Source organism: Pistacia vera, unplaced genomic scaffold (assembly GCF_008641045.1).
Source record: "Pistacia vera cultivar Batoury unplaced genomic scaffold, PisVer_v2 Contig102, whole genome shotgun sequence".
NCBI classification, from domain to species: Eukaryota; Viridiplantae; Streptophyta; class Magnoliopsida; order Sapindales; family Anacardiaceae; genus Pistacia; species Pistacia vera.
Window position 1 is genome coordinate 474,673 of NW_022195050.1, and position 16,319 is coordinate 490,991.

Here is a 16,319-nt window from a genome sequence, read left to right on the forward strand (position 1 = left end):
CCGGTGAAACCGGTCAACCTAGGACCTGGCTACTTTGCCGGGTTTCACCTCGGGCCAGGTTTTAAAACCTTGGGTTCTATTTCCATGAATGTAAGAATAATAATTGAGAAATTTGAATGCATCAAACTGACTCATAAATTTTGGAGAAATGGAAAAGAAGAAAAAAATAGACTAATTAAAAAGAAAAGTAATAAAGCAAAGATTTAGTACTTACATGATCTTAATCAAACTCTTTTAATTGCATAAATTTTGTCTCCATTTTTTACAAATAGATTTAGGGTTTATAATTGAAAGTGGAATTAAAACTTTTACATACTTATAATCTTTTACCACCTTATTTAGTAATTTCATTAAGGAATAAAATTGTAATTAAAAATTAGTAATAATTGAGCCGATAACATCACTCGTTAATTAATAGAAATAATCAAGTTCTAATACGGTGAAAATACTTGGAGCAATACATTATATAGTATTAAGGTATAACAAAAATAAAATACGCTTTAATTTAGAACAAAAGTAAAATCACCTTTGTAATATTGAGACAAATTTTCGATGAGAAGGATGATACTAAAATCACTCGTTTGTTTATTCAACAAAATTTAGATTAAAATGTATTTATTTGTCTATACATTTCATCTAATTACCATCAATATTGTCAATAATTTTTAAATTGATGCATAACACACCCACATAAGATATAATTTATTCCAAATTATAGTGTTACAAACACTTGGATACATAATAATGGAAAACAAGATATGGATTCAAGATGATGAATCCATATCAAAATACAACTATAAATGGAGACTGTTTTATTCATATATATCAAGTACTCTCATAATTTATTCATGGAGATCCTTTGCTTGAGTGAGCTAGGGTTGATCAGGAGAATCAGGGCAAAAGCAAGGGCAACATCCACCTGGTGGAGCAGGCGCACAGCACACACAAGCTGGGCAAATTGGGCCGTCTTGTAGTAATACCCGATCCAAACCTGCAAATCAAGGAGTTAGCATATCAAAATGAAACCCTAACATCNAAGAAAAAAAAAAACATTTATAAATCCAAAAATGAGTTTTCGATAAACAAACATGTTACACGACTTCGTTGTTACGTGTAACATGATCCTTATGTTTTGTCTGATTCTCCACAGAATCAACACCTTCTAAATACCCTTTTCACGTTTCAATTTCTGTATTTTTTTGGCTCTCTGATTTAAGTCTGACTCACGGAGTGAGTGAGTTGAAGTTCACAAACAAACGAAGAACATGGGGCTTCTTCAACTCAACTTCACTTCTCCTTCTCTTTCACTCTTTCCAAAACCTCATCCATCTCTCACCAAATCTGGTATCCATTTAAACGAGGATTCTGTACTTTGTGTGTGTCATAACATGTTTGATTTTTATTGAATTTGGTGTTGTTTCAGGCCATAAAAAGCAAATCTTTGGCTTTCCAAGGAAGGCAAAAATTGCGCCATCCAGGATTAGTTGTTCTGCAAAGCTTGATAATGTAAGTGGGATTACTTGATTTTGAGTAGTTTTATCGAAATTAGAAGCGTATATGCAAAGTGGGTTTGGCTTGTTTAATTCTCTTGATAATGGGGTTTTGCTACAATACCAGCCCAGTAACGTTACGCGTACAATGTTTTGGTTACCTTAAACAATTTAACATATAACCAAAATGTGTAATATTGTAAAAAAATAAGCAGATAATACTTACTGAATTATGTTTTTTATATTGAGTAACTTTGGTTGTGTTGTTCTGTGACAGAGTTCTGTTGTCGTGAAAAAGAAAAGTGTCTCAGTTGTTCTTTTGGCTGGAGGGAAGGGCAAGAGAATGGGTGTAAGTCTCATCTTGTTTGAATTTTTATTCTTGTATTGCACGAAGAAAAGGGTGTTTTAGCATTCGATATATCATCGGAATATTCCATTGTCGTTTGATTTATTATTGCATATGTCAATTTAATGCTCATATTATTTTCATTTGTTTACTTCTTTTAATATGTTAAATCTTGTTTGAATTCAAAGGTCATATTCAATAATTGTTTCCTCTTAAGTTGTTTGGAAATTGCATGTTTATAAGTTGTTATTTTCATGCAAATTCTTTGTTTAATTGGATTAGATATGTAAGATGGTTGGTTATAGCAACCAACAAAGGATAATTTATCTATTAAGTCAGAGTTATTAGGTCAATGCAATTTGACATAAATTTGGACAATTTGACTCTTCATAAAGTAATCATGATGATGCAATGCAGATAGCTTTAAGCTTTCACAGGACCTTACTTAATAAGTTGTTGTTCCACTTTCTGGATTCATTTCTTTTTTCTTTGTCGCAAAAGTTTACCCAACAAAATTTATGTATGCTATTGGTATCAAGAGTGCACATTTATGTGTCAAGTGTTATCTCTTTGTTTAATTGATTGTTATTTTCTGTATTCATGCATTAACGTTTTGGTATCTCTATATGTATATTCTTAATGTTGGTGTTTTGCACAACCAGTATGCATATGCATATTATAGGCTCAAGTTTTCCATTTACTTCATTATCTATAGTTCTCTGTTTTCTTCTTCCAGATGATGGTTTTGTTATGTTTGTTCAAATAGGCGAACATGCCAAAGCAGTATCTACCACTCTTGGGCCAACCTATTGCATTGTATAGGTAAATAGCAATAAATTGAACCAACTATACAACATTATTGCATTTGCTGGACCATGTATCTTTGCATTAGCTACTTTTACTTGCAAGACTTGGTAACCAAATATCTGGCAATCATAAAACAGGCCAACAAATTATATTCGATTCATGGTTCAAGAGGTCACAATTGGAAGATCTATTTTGATTAGAAAACAGATAAATGTTGTATGGCCTGTAGATAGAACATTCAATTGATGCATTATTCTTATACCACTTGATTACAGTAAATTATCTGTTGGTTATAGTTAATATGAAGAATCAAATATTATGTGAGAGGTGTCCTTACTGGGACCACAGACATTGGGATCTGACATAGAAGTGGCATTACTTTGTTACGTCAGTGTTCCCAATTTTATTAGGTGAAGTCTAGGATATGTTGTTCATTTGATGCTGAAACTAATACATGCTTTATTTTTCTTTTTCTGTCTAGTTTCTATACTTTCTCACACATGCCTGAAGTGAAGGAAATTGTTGTAGTTTGTGATCCATCCTACCAAGATATCTTTGAAGGTTTCATCTCTGTCTGTCTGTCTATCTTTCTCTCTCTCTATCTCATTGTGTGTGTGTGTGTGTGTGTGTGTGTGTGTATACTCCCACTTGAGCACACTGCACTCATCTGTGTATGCATGCTGAGACAAGTTTATATTCCTCTCTGTAACATTGCTTTGAATTTGTAGCAGTACTGCAGGAGATCTATAAACTAATGTGTTCATTTTGTTCTTAGACTCCAAAGAAAATATCAGTGTAGACCTTAAATTCTCACTGCCTGGGAAGGAGAGGCAGTATTCTGTATACAGTGGATTTCAGGTGCATGAATTATGCTCATTGATTAAGAAAAGTTTGTTTTGGTCATAATATGTACTTGCTTTTTCGGTTGCCTTGTGGACTCAATTTCCATGATCATATTATCCTACCATTGTACCTTATCTATTTATTTTTTTCCTTTACTCGATGGCTTGCTGTGCTATTAGTGACTGATATATACAGTATTATTCTTGATGATAAAATATGCTCAAACCAAAATATGATACTTTTGTTTCCAGGCAATTGATTCGAATTCTGAGCTTGTTTGCATCCATGATTCTGCAAGACCTCTGGTAACATCTGGTGATGTAGAAAAGGTATGAATTGGAAAACTTTGTGCTACAAGGGCTTTAGTTGTTTATTAATTTTACATTTTATATGCTGAATTTATAGTCATTGATGATAATCACTGTCCATTTACAATTCTAGTAGCGAGGGATGTTAAAAAATGGAAAAAAGAGATGGTTATGTTGGACTGGACAACGGGTTGTTACTATTTCATCTTTGTTCCTTAGGACTTTCTGTGTAAGAGGCTTATTGTGTTCAACTGCTTATTAGGTCCTGAAGGATGGATGGCTGATTGGAGCAGCTGCACTTGGTGTTCCTTCCAAAGCTACAATTAAAGAGGTAGATACAAGTCTTGCATTCTTGTTGATGTCACAATATTTTTGGGGCCGCTGGGAAGTTTGGATGGTTGATGCCACACTCTTGTTGTTCGCTCTTTTCGGCAAGGGATTTTGGTTGTTATATTCAGGACTTCTGTAGATATTCAAACACCACGGTTTTCTTTTTGTTCTGATTTACGTGAAATTGCAAATCTGCTAGACAAGAAATTCTTTTCTTTTCCTTTAGCCCTGTGATGTACCATCATAAAAGCAGTTGCATATTCTATAGGATGTACTGTCAGCTAGATTGATCTTCTTTGATACATAATTTTGTAATACAGTATAACGTTTAAACTTTCTTGATTCATTGTTATTATTGATAAAAAAATTATTTCCTGGTCCATGAGCAGGCAAACAGTGAATCATTTGTAGTCAGAACCCTTGACCGGAAAACACTTTGGGAAATGCAAACTCCTCAGGTTTGCAGTTGAAAGAAATAATATATTATTCATATTCTTGTTACACACTTCATCATTCACTGTATCCAATATGTCTTTTTGGTAACTTCTGTTAAGTCTTTTATGTGCAGGTGATTAAACCTGAATTGCTTAAAAAAGGCTTTGAACTTGTTAATAGGTACTAATGAATCTTGGTTTCCCGGTTCAGACTGCTAGTTTTTAACTCGTTTCATTAAATTTATACCCAGAAATAATAGTTCTAAATGGAAGTTTATGAATTCTATAATCACATCCTAAACTAAAATAAGTTCTTAGAATTTCTACTTAATTACAGCGAAGGTCTTGAAGTTACCGATGATGTGTCAATCGTAGAGCATCTTAAACATCCTGTATACATCACTGAAGGATCTTACACAAACATCAAGGTAGGGGCAGCTCTCTTCTATATATTAGTTTCCAAAACATGTATCAATTCACACTATGCATGAAAAAAGTAATCACATTGATTTTGTGTTTCTGGCATGCAGGTTACAACCCCCGATGATTTGTTACTTGCAGAGAGAATCTTGAATATGAGGTTGGGGCCTGCAAATAAAGTTTAGTTCATTCTCTATCTTTTTGTATTCACGTTTCCATTCAGTTTGAACTACATATTAGAATAATTTTGAATCCGTAAGCCTTGTATTAGGATACATCTGTGCAAAATTCTCCCTTGGCAAGCATAGAGAAAGATGTAATAAGACAGTGAAAAGAAGGGAAATAAGGAGAGAAAAAATTCATGTAAAACTTTGGATATTAATGCAAATCCACTTTCAGCACTTCTAGTCTTGCAGATCATTTCATTGAACATGCACTTCATCCTTCTGTTTTTCTTTTGAGGGTCAAAAGTCCATCCAACCAACAGCACCATATAAAGTGAGTAAATCCATTGGGTAATTCCAGGAAAGTCTGAAGTACAACTATTTGTACCACGTCATCCATGCAATATAGTCAAGATCCCAATAAGGACGTGGTATACAATCAACGTAATAGTAACACAAGATGAATTGTACATATCATTTTAGTAATATACACATGTAAGCATAACTGTTAAATGTAATGAAACCAAAAAATTCAACTTTTAGTCACTGTTTTAGAAGCCAGACCGGACCATCCGGTTCGACTGATTCGATCGAGACCCGATCTTAACTCTGATTCAGGTTAATATAAAAATCAAAAATAATATAAAACTCGCTTTAGATAGGATGAATAGTGTCAACCCGGTCCGACCGGCCAGGGCTTAAACCGATTCACCAACTAGCAAATCTAATCCCTAAAAAACCAATTCCTAAACTTAATTTGCTTCATTTCGTTCCTCTTCTCCAAACCGCAGCTTCCATTTTCATCTCCAAAGTGCAGCATCCACTTTCATCGTGACTTCGGCAATACCGGCACCACGCGAGTAGGGAGAACGAACTAGGAAGGAGATCGAACTCATCAAGGTCAGTTTTTATTTAAGTTCGAAGACTGGTAGAGTAACAAGCAAAGAAACAAACACCAGAGCACCCATCTAACGTCAATAGCTTTTTGGATTTTTCTTTGTGCTGATGCTTGGGTATGTTCCCCTCTTGGTTAAGAGTTTTCTGTTTGGGTCTGCTGGTTGTATTGGCTTTTCCCTTCAGCTTCTTCTTCTTTTGCGTGTCTGGAGTCTTCAATTCTGTAGCTCTCTGCTCTGGATTCATGCAGTTGTGGTGCCGGGATTTGGGCGCTTTTCAGGGGTGCTGGAGTCTTCTCTACTGCAGCTCTCTGCTGTTGGAAGTCTGCAGTTGTGGCTTTGGGATTCCTTCGGTTTGGAGTTGCGATCCTTTGCTGGAGTTTGCTTTTGCGGTGCTGATGTTGGGCTCTTTTTTGGGGGCTATGTTGTTTGTGTACAACATGTGCAGTTTTTTTTGGTTCTGAAGTCCTCCAAAGGTTTTGTGCCACCATCTTTTTTTAAAGAGTAATACTAACCTTACAAAGAGTCAAAGATTTGACTCTTTATATGGTCTTTTGTATGCTTTTTTGTAAGACTAGTATTACTCTTTTTGTATAGACTTTTTTGAGGTTCGTTTAGGTGACTGTTTTGGATTGTAAATTCGTGCCTTTTTTCTTATTTTTTCTTCTATTTAATTTAATTTCCTTACTTTATATTGAATAATAAAAATGGGTTTAAAATTTCCAGGTTCATCTTTTATTTTTTATCTGAGCTTGATGTCAGTATTCTGATATCATCAGTCCAACCAACTGGTCCAATCGGTTGACCCACGACCTGATCATCTTACCGAGTCTCTCATCTGTCGATTTTTAAAACAATGCTTCTAGTGGCCCATAAAGAGATCTAAGCAACAAGAGCTAGATAAGCATCCTAAGTATTACAAGTCCGCATGAGCAGTGAGCAGTCTGATGGGAACCTCTGTTAATTTAAAACAAACCCAGCCACAAAATAGTCCAAAATGCAAAATATGACAATCCAATTCTAGAATTAAAGCTGTATTGTATTGATCAAATAGAAATGGGATTTTAACAGAACAAAATAGAAACAGCAACAAGCCAAAAGAATAGATAATTCCCATTAGTTTGAGGAGATGGGGACCTTCCTTAATGACCCTTTGAAAATATGCCTCTCTTTCGGGGGAGTTTATTAAAAAGACATTTGAAGTTTACATTTAATTAAAAGGCTATCAAGTTTTAAAGTGTTAACTAAATAGCCATATTATTGATTAAGGGGGGAGTTTATTAAAAAGACATTTGAAGTTTACATTTAATTAAAAGGCTATCAAGTTTTAAAGTGTTAACTAAATAGCCAAATTATTGATTAAGGGTAATTAGTGCTTAATTAGGATTAATGTAATCTTTTCAAAATTATACTATATTTCCACAAACCCGAAATTGTTGCAAACAAACCCAAAACTCTTTCTTCTGTTTGGAGATAAAAGAGAGATTCTTTGCTTGGAAAAAAGAAGGAAGAAGGGAGGTAGGGGGAAGATGATGCACATGGAGTGTTGGTGGCTTTAAAACAAGAAAGAAAATGGAAAATAACTAAGAACCAATACAAAGACTATTAGAGAGGGGCTTCAACTCAGTGGATTAACTAATAAACTTGCCTGATTACAAAGACTATTCAAACAGCTTCGTAAGGTCACTTGGCTTCTTTATTTGCATCAGGGTGGCAATCCTTGGCCTCAACCTGTTGCTTTCTTTGAGGTGTCTCTCTCTCTCTCTCTCTCTCTCTCTCTCTCTGCAAGTAATAGTAAAGTATTATTTCCCTAGAGCATTAATCTAGAATGGACGATCTCACGTGTGAATATAAATTCACTAGGACAACTTGAAGATGTGAACTGTAAATTCACTAGGACAACTTGAAGATGTGAACTATAATAACTAAATATAATAAAACGACTTCAAGGTGTGAATTGTAAATACACTGGACAACATCAAAGTATAAATTGTAAAATATTACGATGACCTCAAGATATGAATTGTAAATAAACTGGGATGACCTTAAAGTGTAAATTATAGATACATTGAGACAATCTAAAAGCGTGAACTTTAATATACTCGGGACGACCTCAAGGTGTGAAATGTAAATATATGCATGTATTAATAGCGTTTTTAACATAGGATCGATTCTTTATTGGCACATGCAGAGTCCTAAACTATGAGTCGCTATAATATGCATGTATAACTTTGATAACACTTTAATGGTTTAGCTAGTATTATTGAGTAAATCCAAAACTTCAATGGTCCGAGTGTTATACAACCAAGAATAAAGCTTAATCAATTACGCAAATGATGCATCTCTTGTAAAACCATGTTATTCGATTAATAAAATTAGGGTGAGGGATTCTGAAATCACAGATCTATCCTCAATATCTAGTAGACAGATTCATATTTGATTTGAGGAGATAATTCAACCTTTAATTGTTTATTACAAAATGGCAAACAGAATGTTGGACCATTCTGCTGAATTCAATGGTTGCAGGATAATGTTATGGAAAACTAGAAGACACAGAAGAGAGTTAATTTTCTTGGAACTCACGATTCATTGGATTGCAGAAGTTACAACAAAGGTTCATGATCAGATACATAAAATATTACATTATTTTTTAAGTAGCAATAATAAGATCAAGGAATAAAGTTTCTTTTGGAAGATTTAAAGAGAGTGAATGATGAAAGAGAGGGACTAATTTATCAGAAACGGACATGTTTTTATTGTTTGGATTATTGCTGACAACTAATTACATTGTGAAATGAATCAGAAAAGATCTTGAGTAATCAAAACACAGGTCCCCACCTCAAACCACAAAATAAAAGAGAAAATGGCTTAAGAATGTGACATTTTCTGCACCAGGCAGCCTTTAGCTTTAAGACTTTCAAGTGTCTCAGAAACAGCATCTTCAACTGGTGTGAAAACAAGTCCCAGTTCATTAATCTCTTGGCTGCATTTGCACAGAAACAGACCTGGTTGAGTTTCCCCATTGAATCTGTACAATGATTTAATATTAAAAGAAACAAAAGAAAAATATACAACTTTCTATCTACACATCAATGCCAGAAAAAAATATAAATCAGTTAAGGATATAAATTTTGGAATACTACACGATATAAGTTACAAGAGTGAACAGGAATATCAATGTGCGCATAAACTCAAAGGAGGGGCAAGTACCCTCCTCTCTCTCGACAAAAATTATCTGTTCATACAAAATAGATGTATAAAAAAAAAAAAAAAAAAAAAAAGAGTCTAGCAAACGCTATGCAATTGAAGGCAAAAGAGGAAGAAATCATTATAAAATCGAGAAAGTTATAAAGGTCCTAACAAAGAATGGAGAAAGTTCAAAATGGCCAATAATAACAATGATAACTTCTAGATTGCTCCATACATTATTTCTTTATGTTTTGTCATGTATAACTAGACCTCCAGGCTGTCCTGTTTCTTTAAGACACACATCAGCAACTGCATTTCTCTTGATTTCCTTGAGATATAAAGGAATTATTCTCATGTCAATATACAACAACAGATCATGGTGAAACTTCATCTGAAAACAATGATAAATGACAAGTAATGAATCAACAAATTAGTTGAAAATACATTCAATGATTAATAATGATCAGATTAATCCAATTTGGAACCATAAGGAGGCCCACAAGAAGACAAAGGAAGAAAATCATTGATTGATGCACATCATGTTTAAAATTTAAACATTCTATAGCTCATTCACTATTCACCAGCAGCAAAAATCCAGAGAGGAAGCCAATGGTAACAAGGAATTACTTGAGACACGAACAGTAACAGTGTGTAGAGTAATTTGCGTAATCAAGTAATACCTGTGTAATGAGTATTAAAGCAAGAAATAGTATACGGAACAATTTATCTTTAGGTTTGTCTTCTTTACTTTGTAAAAAGCAGTATCTTATGTGATCTATCAATCTGAACTATGATGGATCAATAAAATCATGAAAGTATAAAACACATCGAAGCTTCAAAAGAACTCCAGGACCACATCTAGAATGTAAAGCTTGTTCAACAAGGCCAAATAGAGAGCATTCGATACTTCACAAATAAAAAATCTGGCAGAATTATCTGAAGAGTAATCTTTGTTGCATGATAGCCATTCAAAACTGAAGTGGAACTCCATTGGACCAGAAGTAAAAGAAAAGCTCCACAAAGGTGTTGAAAAAATTAAGTGAAATACTTGAGGTACATTATATTTGAAACAAACAAACTTCCAACTAAAGAAGCCCTATCTTTCTGCAGGGGAGCCACCATGACAGGACAATTCAAAGAGTAGGAAGCAAGATGACAAGATAGGCGGCACTAGAAAGTCATGATCATTTAAGTGAAAACTTGAATTTCTGTCAACCTATGCACCACATAGAGTGCAATAATGACCCCAACTAGGGTCACATGTTTGAATCTATAGATTATCTAAAGCTCAAAATATATGACTAATTCTCCACCAAGGCCTTTATAATGAGCACTTTAGTGTTGCTTTCCAAATTATATTATTTTTCAATTCTCCCCACTTTTGTTTTACCATCAAAAAAGAAAAAAAAAATTTAATTTCCCCTATTAGACGCTTAAGATGGTCTTGTCAATAGTCTCAATGTTGAAGAGATGATGAGGGTAAGCGACCACTAAATAGGCAGCAAACCTAAATACCTACAAAGTAACATTCTGGACAGGAATCTGAAAAGTTAACAATATATTGAAGCATGTGGCCCTGACAAGGGATATATACCACTCATGTCACTGACTTAAAAACAAGAATGAAGCTTCAACTATTCTCATGATCTCTCCCGCCATTAGTGACACTTTTCCCGAGTTACCACCACCAACAATTAACCATATCCAAGTACATCAGAGAATGTATCTAAAAACTATATGACTAAATTATCATAATTCAAACATAGATTAAAGTGCTAGCAGGTCAAATTATAGACGTTGGTTACCAGATCAGCTTTAATGTAGGCTGTTCTGATTAGATTTGATTGGGATCTTTTCTAGCAGTTGGAAATGGCAAAATACAAAACTTCACATCAAGCAGCCAAAATTATATAGTGGGAATAGCACCTTTTCAGATATGGATGCATGTGTTGTGTCTGTATTACAAGTAACTAGGATATTGTTTTGATACAGCAAGCCTAGATACATAGCATAGGGTGTACGAGATACAAACCTGTGAACCGGAAATTTAGGGAAGAGTTTGGAGACTTCAGCAAATTCACCAAACTGATAGATACCATTGGTGCAAAGATACTACCAGAAGCAGCAGGAGACTCAAATAGCAACACTTGTGCCTTTGCAACATCTTGACATGCACAGCTCCCAACCAGTGTACTCTTGAGTATCTTTGAACCCTGCAACAACTGTTGTAACACAGCACAGCTCACATTCAAATAAGGTTGCAGAAGTGGACCTAGACATGTAGCTGGGTGGATAGCCACAACATCAATCCCATTCTTCTCAGCAAATTCCCATGCCGCTTTCTCTGCCAAGTCTTTGACACTGGATACCATTTCTGCCATAGCCAAACAACATTAAAACAAATGCAGCACAAAGCCAACCTCAGTTCATGCATAAAACATCCTCACAAAGTGGAGCTTATAATCCACAGGGTAGTTTTAATCACACAAAAAAGTAATACATGGTATAACGTTTCTTAACGAAGACCAAAAAAACAGAGACACAAACATACAATGCAGATGCACATTAAGAAAATGACAGGTCCGAGTTATCATTTTAAGGAACCACTAAACCAAAAGCGTAGAAGCTTAGAAAAGTGATACATTGCTATTGAATTCCCATTTGAACTTCTACAAGACAAAAACAAATCATAATCAACTATCTCATTTCAAAAGATATAAAAATCAGAACTTTAAAATACTCCATTAAAAAAAAAAAAAAAAAAAAGAAATTTACTTCTTTCAATATCTCACAGAGCAAGAATTAAATTAAATACAAGATCAATCAAAAGAGATCAGCAATGTCGTCCTAAAAAAGATAAAAATCAAAACTTTATCCACTATCATTTAAAAAAACACAACTTTAAGCCCAAATCAATTAAAGAAACGGTTACCCAGTCTGTAAGAATACCTGGAGACTTGCAATAATCAAGGTCAGTCCACGAAGTCTCATTAAACACTTTATCTCGAGGCCAACCGGGGTTAGGCACAAGAGCAGAAATAGAGCTCGTGAGCACCACACACGCCTCACCTTGAACTTTTAGCAGGCTCCAACACATTAAGAGTACCTTGTACAGCAGGCAAACAAGTTCCTTTTGTGGATCCTGGGATCTTCCAAGGTACAAGGAGATGCCACGTGGAAAGACCCCCGTGCAGCCCTCCACTGCCCTTGAAACTGCCACGTCATCTAGAATGTCAGCCTCGAAGACTTTGAGGTTGGCTTTGGAGGCAGCTTGGAGAGTAAAGAGATGAGATGGGTCAGAGCCAGGGTAGATGGTGGCTTGAATAGTAGTGTAGCCGGTGGTCAAAAGGGTCTGGACCAGCCATGAGCCAATGAACCCGTTGGCTCCAGTCACACACACTGCTCCTTGCTTGGCTCAGTCATTACTGGCTTAGTTTGACTCTGGCTATATTTTGGCAATGATTATTAGACTAATAGTGATATTAATATATTATTTTAATGGATAAAGATATTTGGATTAGGATTAGGATTAGGATTGTCTCAGGGAGAATTAGATTTGATATTAACCGATGAACTGTCTTTGTCTCCATAGATTATATGAGTTTCATTATCTGAATTTATCCAAATCAAATATCAAACCAGATACACTTGCAAAAGGACCACATTGATGCTATCTTTATCTTAATCCAATTTTTTGCTCAAAATAATACCTATGGTTTAGTTTTAATTCTAAAACATGATGCTTTAAAGCGTGAAAAGAGTTTAATAAGACAATATCGGGTTATATCCAATAATATTATATTAATAACATGAATTACTAATAAAATTCTTTCAAAAATGTATATTCTCCCTTATATACATATTTTACCTGTAAATAATTAATTTGGTTAAATTAAAGTAGTACAGTTATTTATTTGATATTGAGATGAATAATGAGTTATAATATGATAACAATATCATTTTAGAAAAAAAAAAAAAAAAAAAGTTAAGTATTTGATAACTTTTTCTTTTTCTTTTTTCTTTTTTCTTTTTCTTCTTTTTTATGATCAGGTGTCTGAGCCAACTTCACAAATATAATTGGTCAAGATGGACGCAGGATAGGTTGAGGCTGGGGACCCCATTCCTCAACCCCGTCCCGGACCCTTGGCGAATCACCTGTCCCAGTCCCACCTACTTATTTCCGGTATGATTTTGATGCTTTTTTTTTCTCCAAATGGTTACAGAACTTAGTAGATCAAACGTCCATCCCTAATGATTGGTAGCCATTAAGTGAAATTCGAACACAAGACCAGGTTTTGCCATCCCCACAAGCCAAGTGAAGTATTTGATCATTTTTAACCTTTTTTCTACCTAAACGTTTTGATCACTCAAAAGTTATTGAAGAAGGTAATCAAATATTTGAAAAAAAAATAAAGAAAGAAAAAAAGCTTTTAATCCAAAAAGAAAAAAAAAAACATTATAAATCCAAAAATGAGTTTTCGATAAACAAACATGTTACACGACTTCGTTGTTACGTGTAACATGATCTTATGTTTGTCTGATTTCCACAGAATCAACACCTTCTAAATACCCTTTCACGTTTCAATTTCTGATTTTTTTGGCTCTCTGATTCAAGTCTGACTCACTGAGTGAGTGAGTTGAAGTTCACAAACAACGAAGAACATGGGGCTTCTTCAATCAACTTCACTTTCTTCTATTTCACTCTTCCAGCAACCTCATCCATCTCTCACCAAATCTGGTATCCATTTAAACGAGGATTCTGTACTTTGTGTGTGTCATAACATGTTTGATTTTTATTGAATTTGGTGTTGTTTCAGGCCATAAAAATCAAATTTTGGCTTCCAAGGAGGCAAAAATTGCGCCATCCAGATTAGTTGTTCGCAAAGCTTGATAATGTAAGTGGGATTACTTGATTTTGAGTAGTTTTATCGAAATTAGAAGCGTATATGCAAAGTGGGTTTGGCTTGTTTAATTCTTTTGATAATGGGGTTTTGCTACAATACCAGCCCAGTAACGTTACGCGTACAATGTTTTGGTTACCTAAACAATTTAAATCTAACCAAGTGTAATATTGTAAAAAAATAAGCAGATATACTTACTGAATTATGTTTTTATATTGAGTAACTTTGGTGTGTTGTTCTGTGACAGAGTTCTGTTGTGTGTAGTGTCTCAGTTGTTCTTTGGCTGGAGGGAAGGCAAGAGAATGGGTGTAAGTCTCATCTTTTTGTGAATTTTTATTCTTGTATTGCACGAGAAAAAGGGTGTTTTAGCATTCGAAATCTCGGAATATTCCATTGTCGTTTGATTTATTATTGCATATGTCAATTTAATGCTCAATTATTTCATTTGTTTACTTCTTTTAATATGTTAAATCTTGTTTGAATTCAAAGGTCATATCAATAATTGTTTCCTCAAGTTGTTTGGAAATTGCATGTTTATAAGTGTGTATTTTCATGCAAATTCTTTGTTTTTGGATTAGATATGTAAGATGGTTGGTTATAGCAACCAACAAAGGATAATTTATCTATTAAGTCAGAGTTATTAGGTCAATGCAATTTGACATAAATTTGGACAATTTGACTCTTATAAAGTAATCATGATGATGCAATGCAGATGGCTTAAGCTTTCACAGGACCTTACTTAATAAGTTGTTGTATTCCACTTTCTGGATTCATTTCTTTTTTCTTTGTCGCAAAAGTTACCCAACAAAATTTATGATAGGTTGGTATCAAGAGTGACAATTTTGTGTCAAGTGTTATCTCTTTGTTTAATTGATGTTATTTTCTGTATTCATGCATTAACGTTTTGGTATCTCTATATGTATATTCTTAATGTTGGTGTTTTGCACAACCAGTATGCATATGCATATTTAGCTCAAGTTTTTCATTTACTCATTATCTATAGTTCTCGTTTTCTTCTTCCAGATGATGGTTTTGTTAGTTTGTTCAAATAGGCGAACATGCCAAAGCAGTATCTACCACTCTTGGGCCAACCTATTGCATTGTATAGGTAAATAGCAATAAATTGAACCAACTATACAACATTATTGCATTTGCTGGACCATGTATCTTTGTATTTTCTACTTTTACTTGCAAGACATGGTAACCAAATATCTGGCAATCATAAAACAGGCAACAAATTATATTCGATTCATGGTTCAAGAGGTCACAATTGGAAGATCTATTTTGATTAGAAAACAGATAAATGTTGTATGGCCGTAGATAGAACATTCAATTGATGCATATTCTTATACCACTTGATTACAGTAAATTATCTGTTGGTTATAGTTAATATGAAGAATCAAATATTATTGTGAGAGGGGTCCTTACTGGGACCACAGACGTTGGGATCTGACATAGAAGTGGCATTACTTGTACGTCAGTGTTCCCAATTTTATTAGGTGAAGTCTAGGATATGTTGTTCATTTGATGCTGAAACTAATACATGCTTTATTTTTCTTTTTCTGTCTAGTTTCTATACTTTCTCACACATGCCCGAAGGAAGGAAATTGTTGTAGTTTGTGATCCATCCTACCAAGATATCTTTGAAGGTTTCATCCTGTCTGTCTGTCTATCTTTCTCTCTCTCTATCTACTTGTGGTGTGTGGTGGTGTGTTGGGTGTGTGTTATACTCCCACTTGAGCACACTGCACTATCTGTATATGCCTGCTGAGAAGTTTATATTCCTCTCGTAACATTGCTTTGAATTTGTAGCAGTACTGCAGGAGATCATAAACAATGTGGTCATTTTGTTCTTAGACTCCAAAGAAAATATCAGTGTAGACCTTAAATTCTCACTGCCTGGGAAGGAGAGGCGTATTCTGTATACAGTGGTTTCAGGTGCATGAATTATGCTCATGAAGAAGTTTGTTTTGGTCATAATATGTACTTGCTTTTCGGTTGCCTTGTGGACTCAATTTCTGATCATATTATCCTACCATTGTACCTTATCTATTATTTTTTTCTTTACTCGATGGCTTGCTGTGCTATTAGTGACTGATATATACAGATTATCTGATGATAAAATATGCTCACCAAATATGATACTTTTGTTTCCAGGCAATTGATTCGAATTCTGAGCTGTTTGCATCCATGA

At 34.5% G+C, this 16,319-nt stretch overlaps 1 protein-coding gene, 1 long non-coding RNA gene and 1 pseudogene across 2 annotated transcripts; 2 read left to right on the plus strand and 1 right to left on the minus strand.

Annotated features, from left to right (window-relative positions):
* The first annotated feature begins 1,077 nt into the window (after positions 1-1,077).
* On the plus strand, positions 1,078-5,379 carry LOC116121892 (2-C-methyl-D-erythritol 4-phosphate cytidylyltransferase, chloroplastic-like). The gene is made up of 12 exons (XM_031407798.1): positions 1,078-1,344; positions 1,424-1,506; positions 1,768-1,839; positions 2,603-2,658; positions 3,125-3,204; positions 3,419-3,501; positions 3,738-3,815; positions 4,057-4,125; positions 4,514-4,582; positions 4,693-4,739; positions 4,896-4,986; positions 5,089-5,379. The coding sequence occupies exons 1-12, from the start codon at positions 1,266-1,268 to the stop codon at positions 5,161-5,163; spliced, it is 882 nt and encodes a 293-aa protein (XP_031263658.1). The 5' UTR covers positions 1,078-1,265; the 3' UTR covers positions 5,164-5,379.
* Positions 5,380-8,783: 3,404 nt separating this feature from the next.
* On the minus strand, positions 8,784-15,956 carry LOC116121883 (annotated as a pseudogene).
* Positions 14,419-15,724, plus strand: LOC116121901. The gene is made up of 3 exons (XR_004126798.1): positions 14,419-14,433; positions 15,178-15,233; positions 15,696-15,724. It is a non-coding gene; the product is annotated as an uncharacterized LOC116121901 (long non-coding RNA).
* Positions 15,957-16,319: the final 363 nt, after the last annotated feature.

Coding starts and splice junctions, on each gene's coding strand:
- LOC116121892 (XM_031407798.1), top strand. CDS start 1,266: ATGGGGCTTCTTCAACTCAACTTCACTTCTCCTTCTCTTTCACTCTTT. Junction 3,205..3,418: donor CTACCAAGATATCTTTGAAG/GTTTCATCTCTG, acceptor TTTTGTTCTTAG/ACTCCAAAGAAAATATCAGT. Junction 4,583..4,692: donor GGGAAATGCAAACTCCTCAG/GTTTGCAGTTGA, acceptor TTTTATGTGCAG/GTGATTAAACCTGAATTGCT.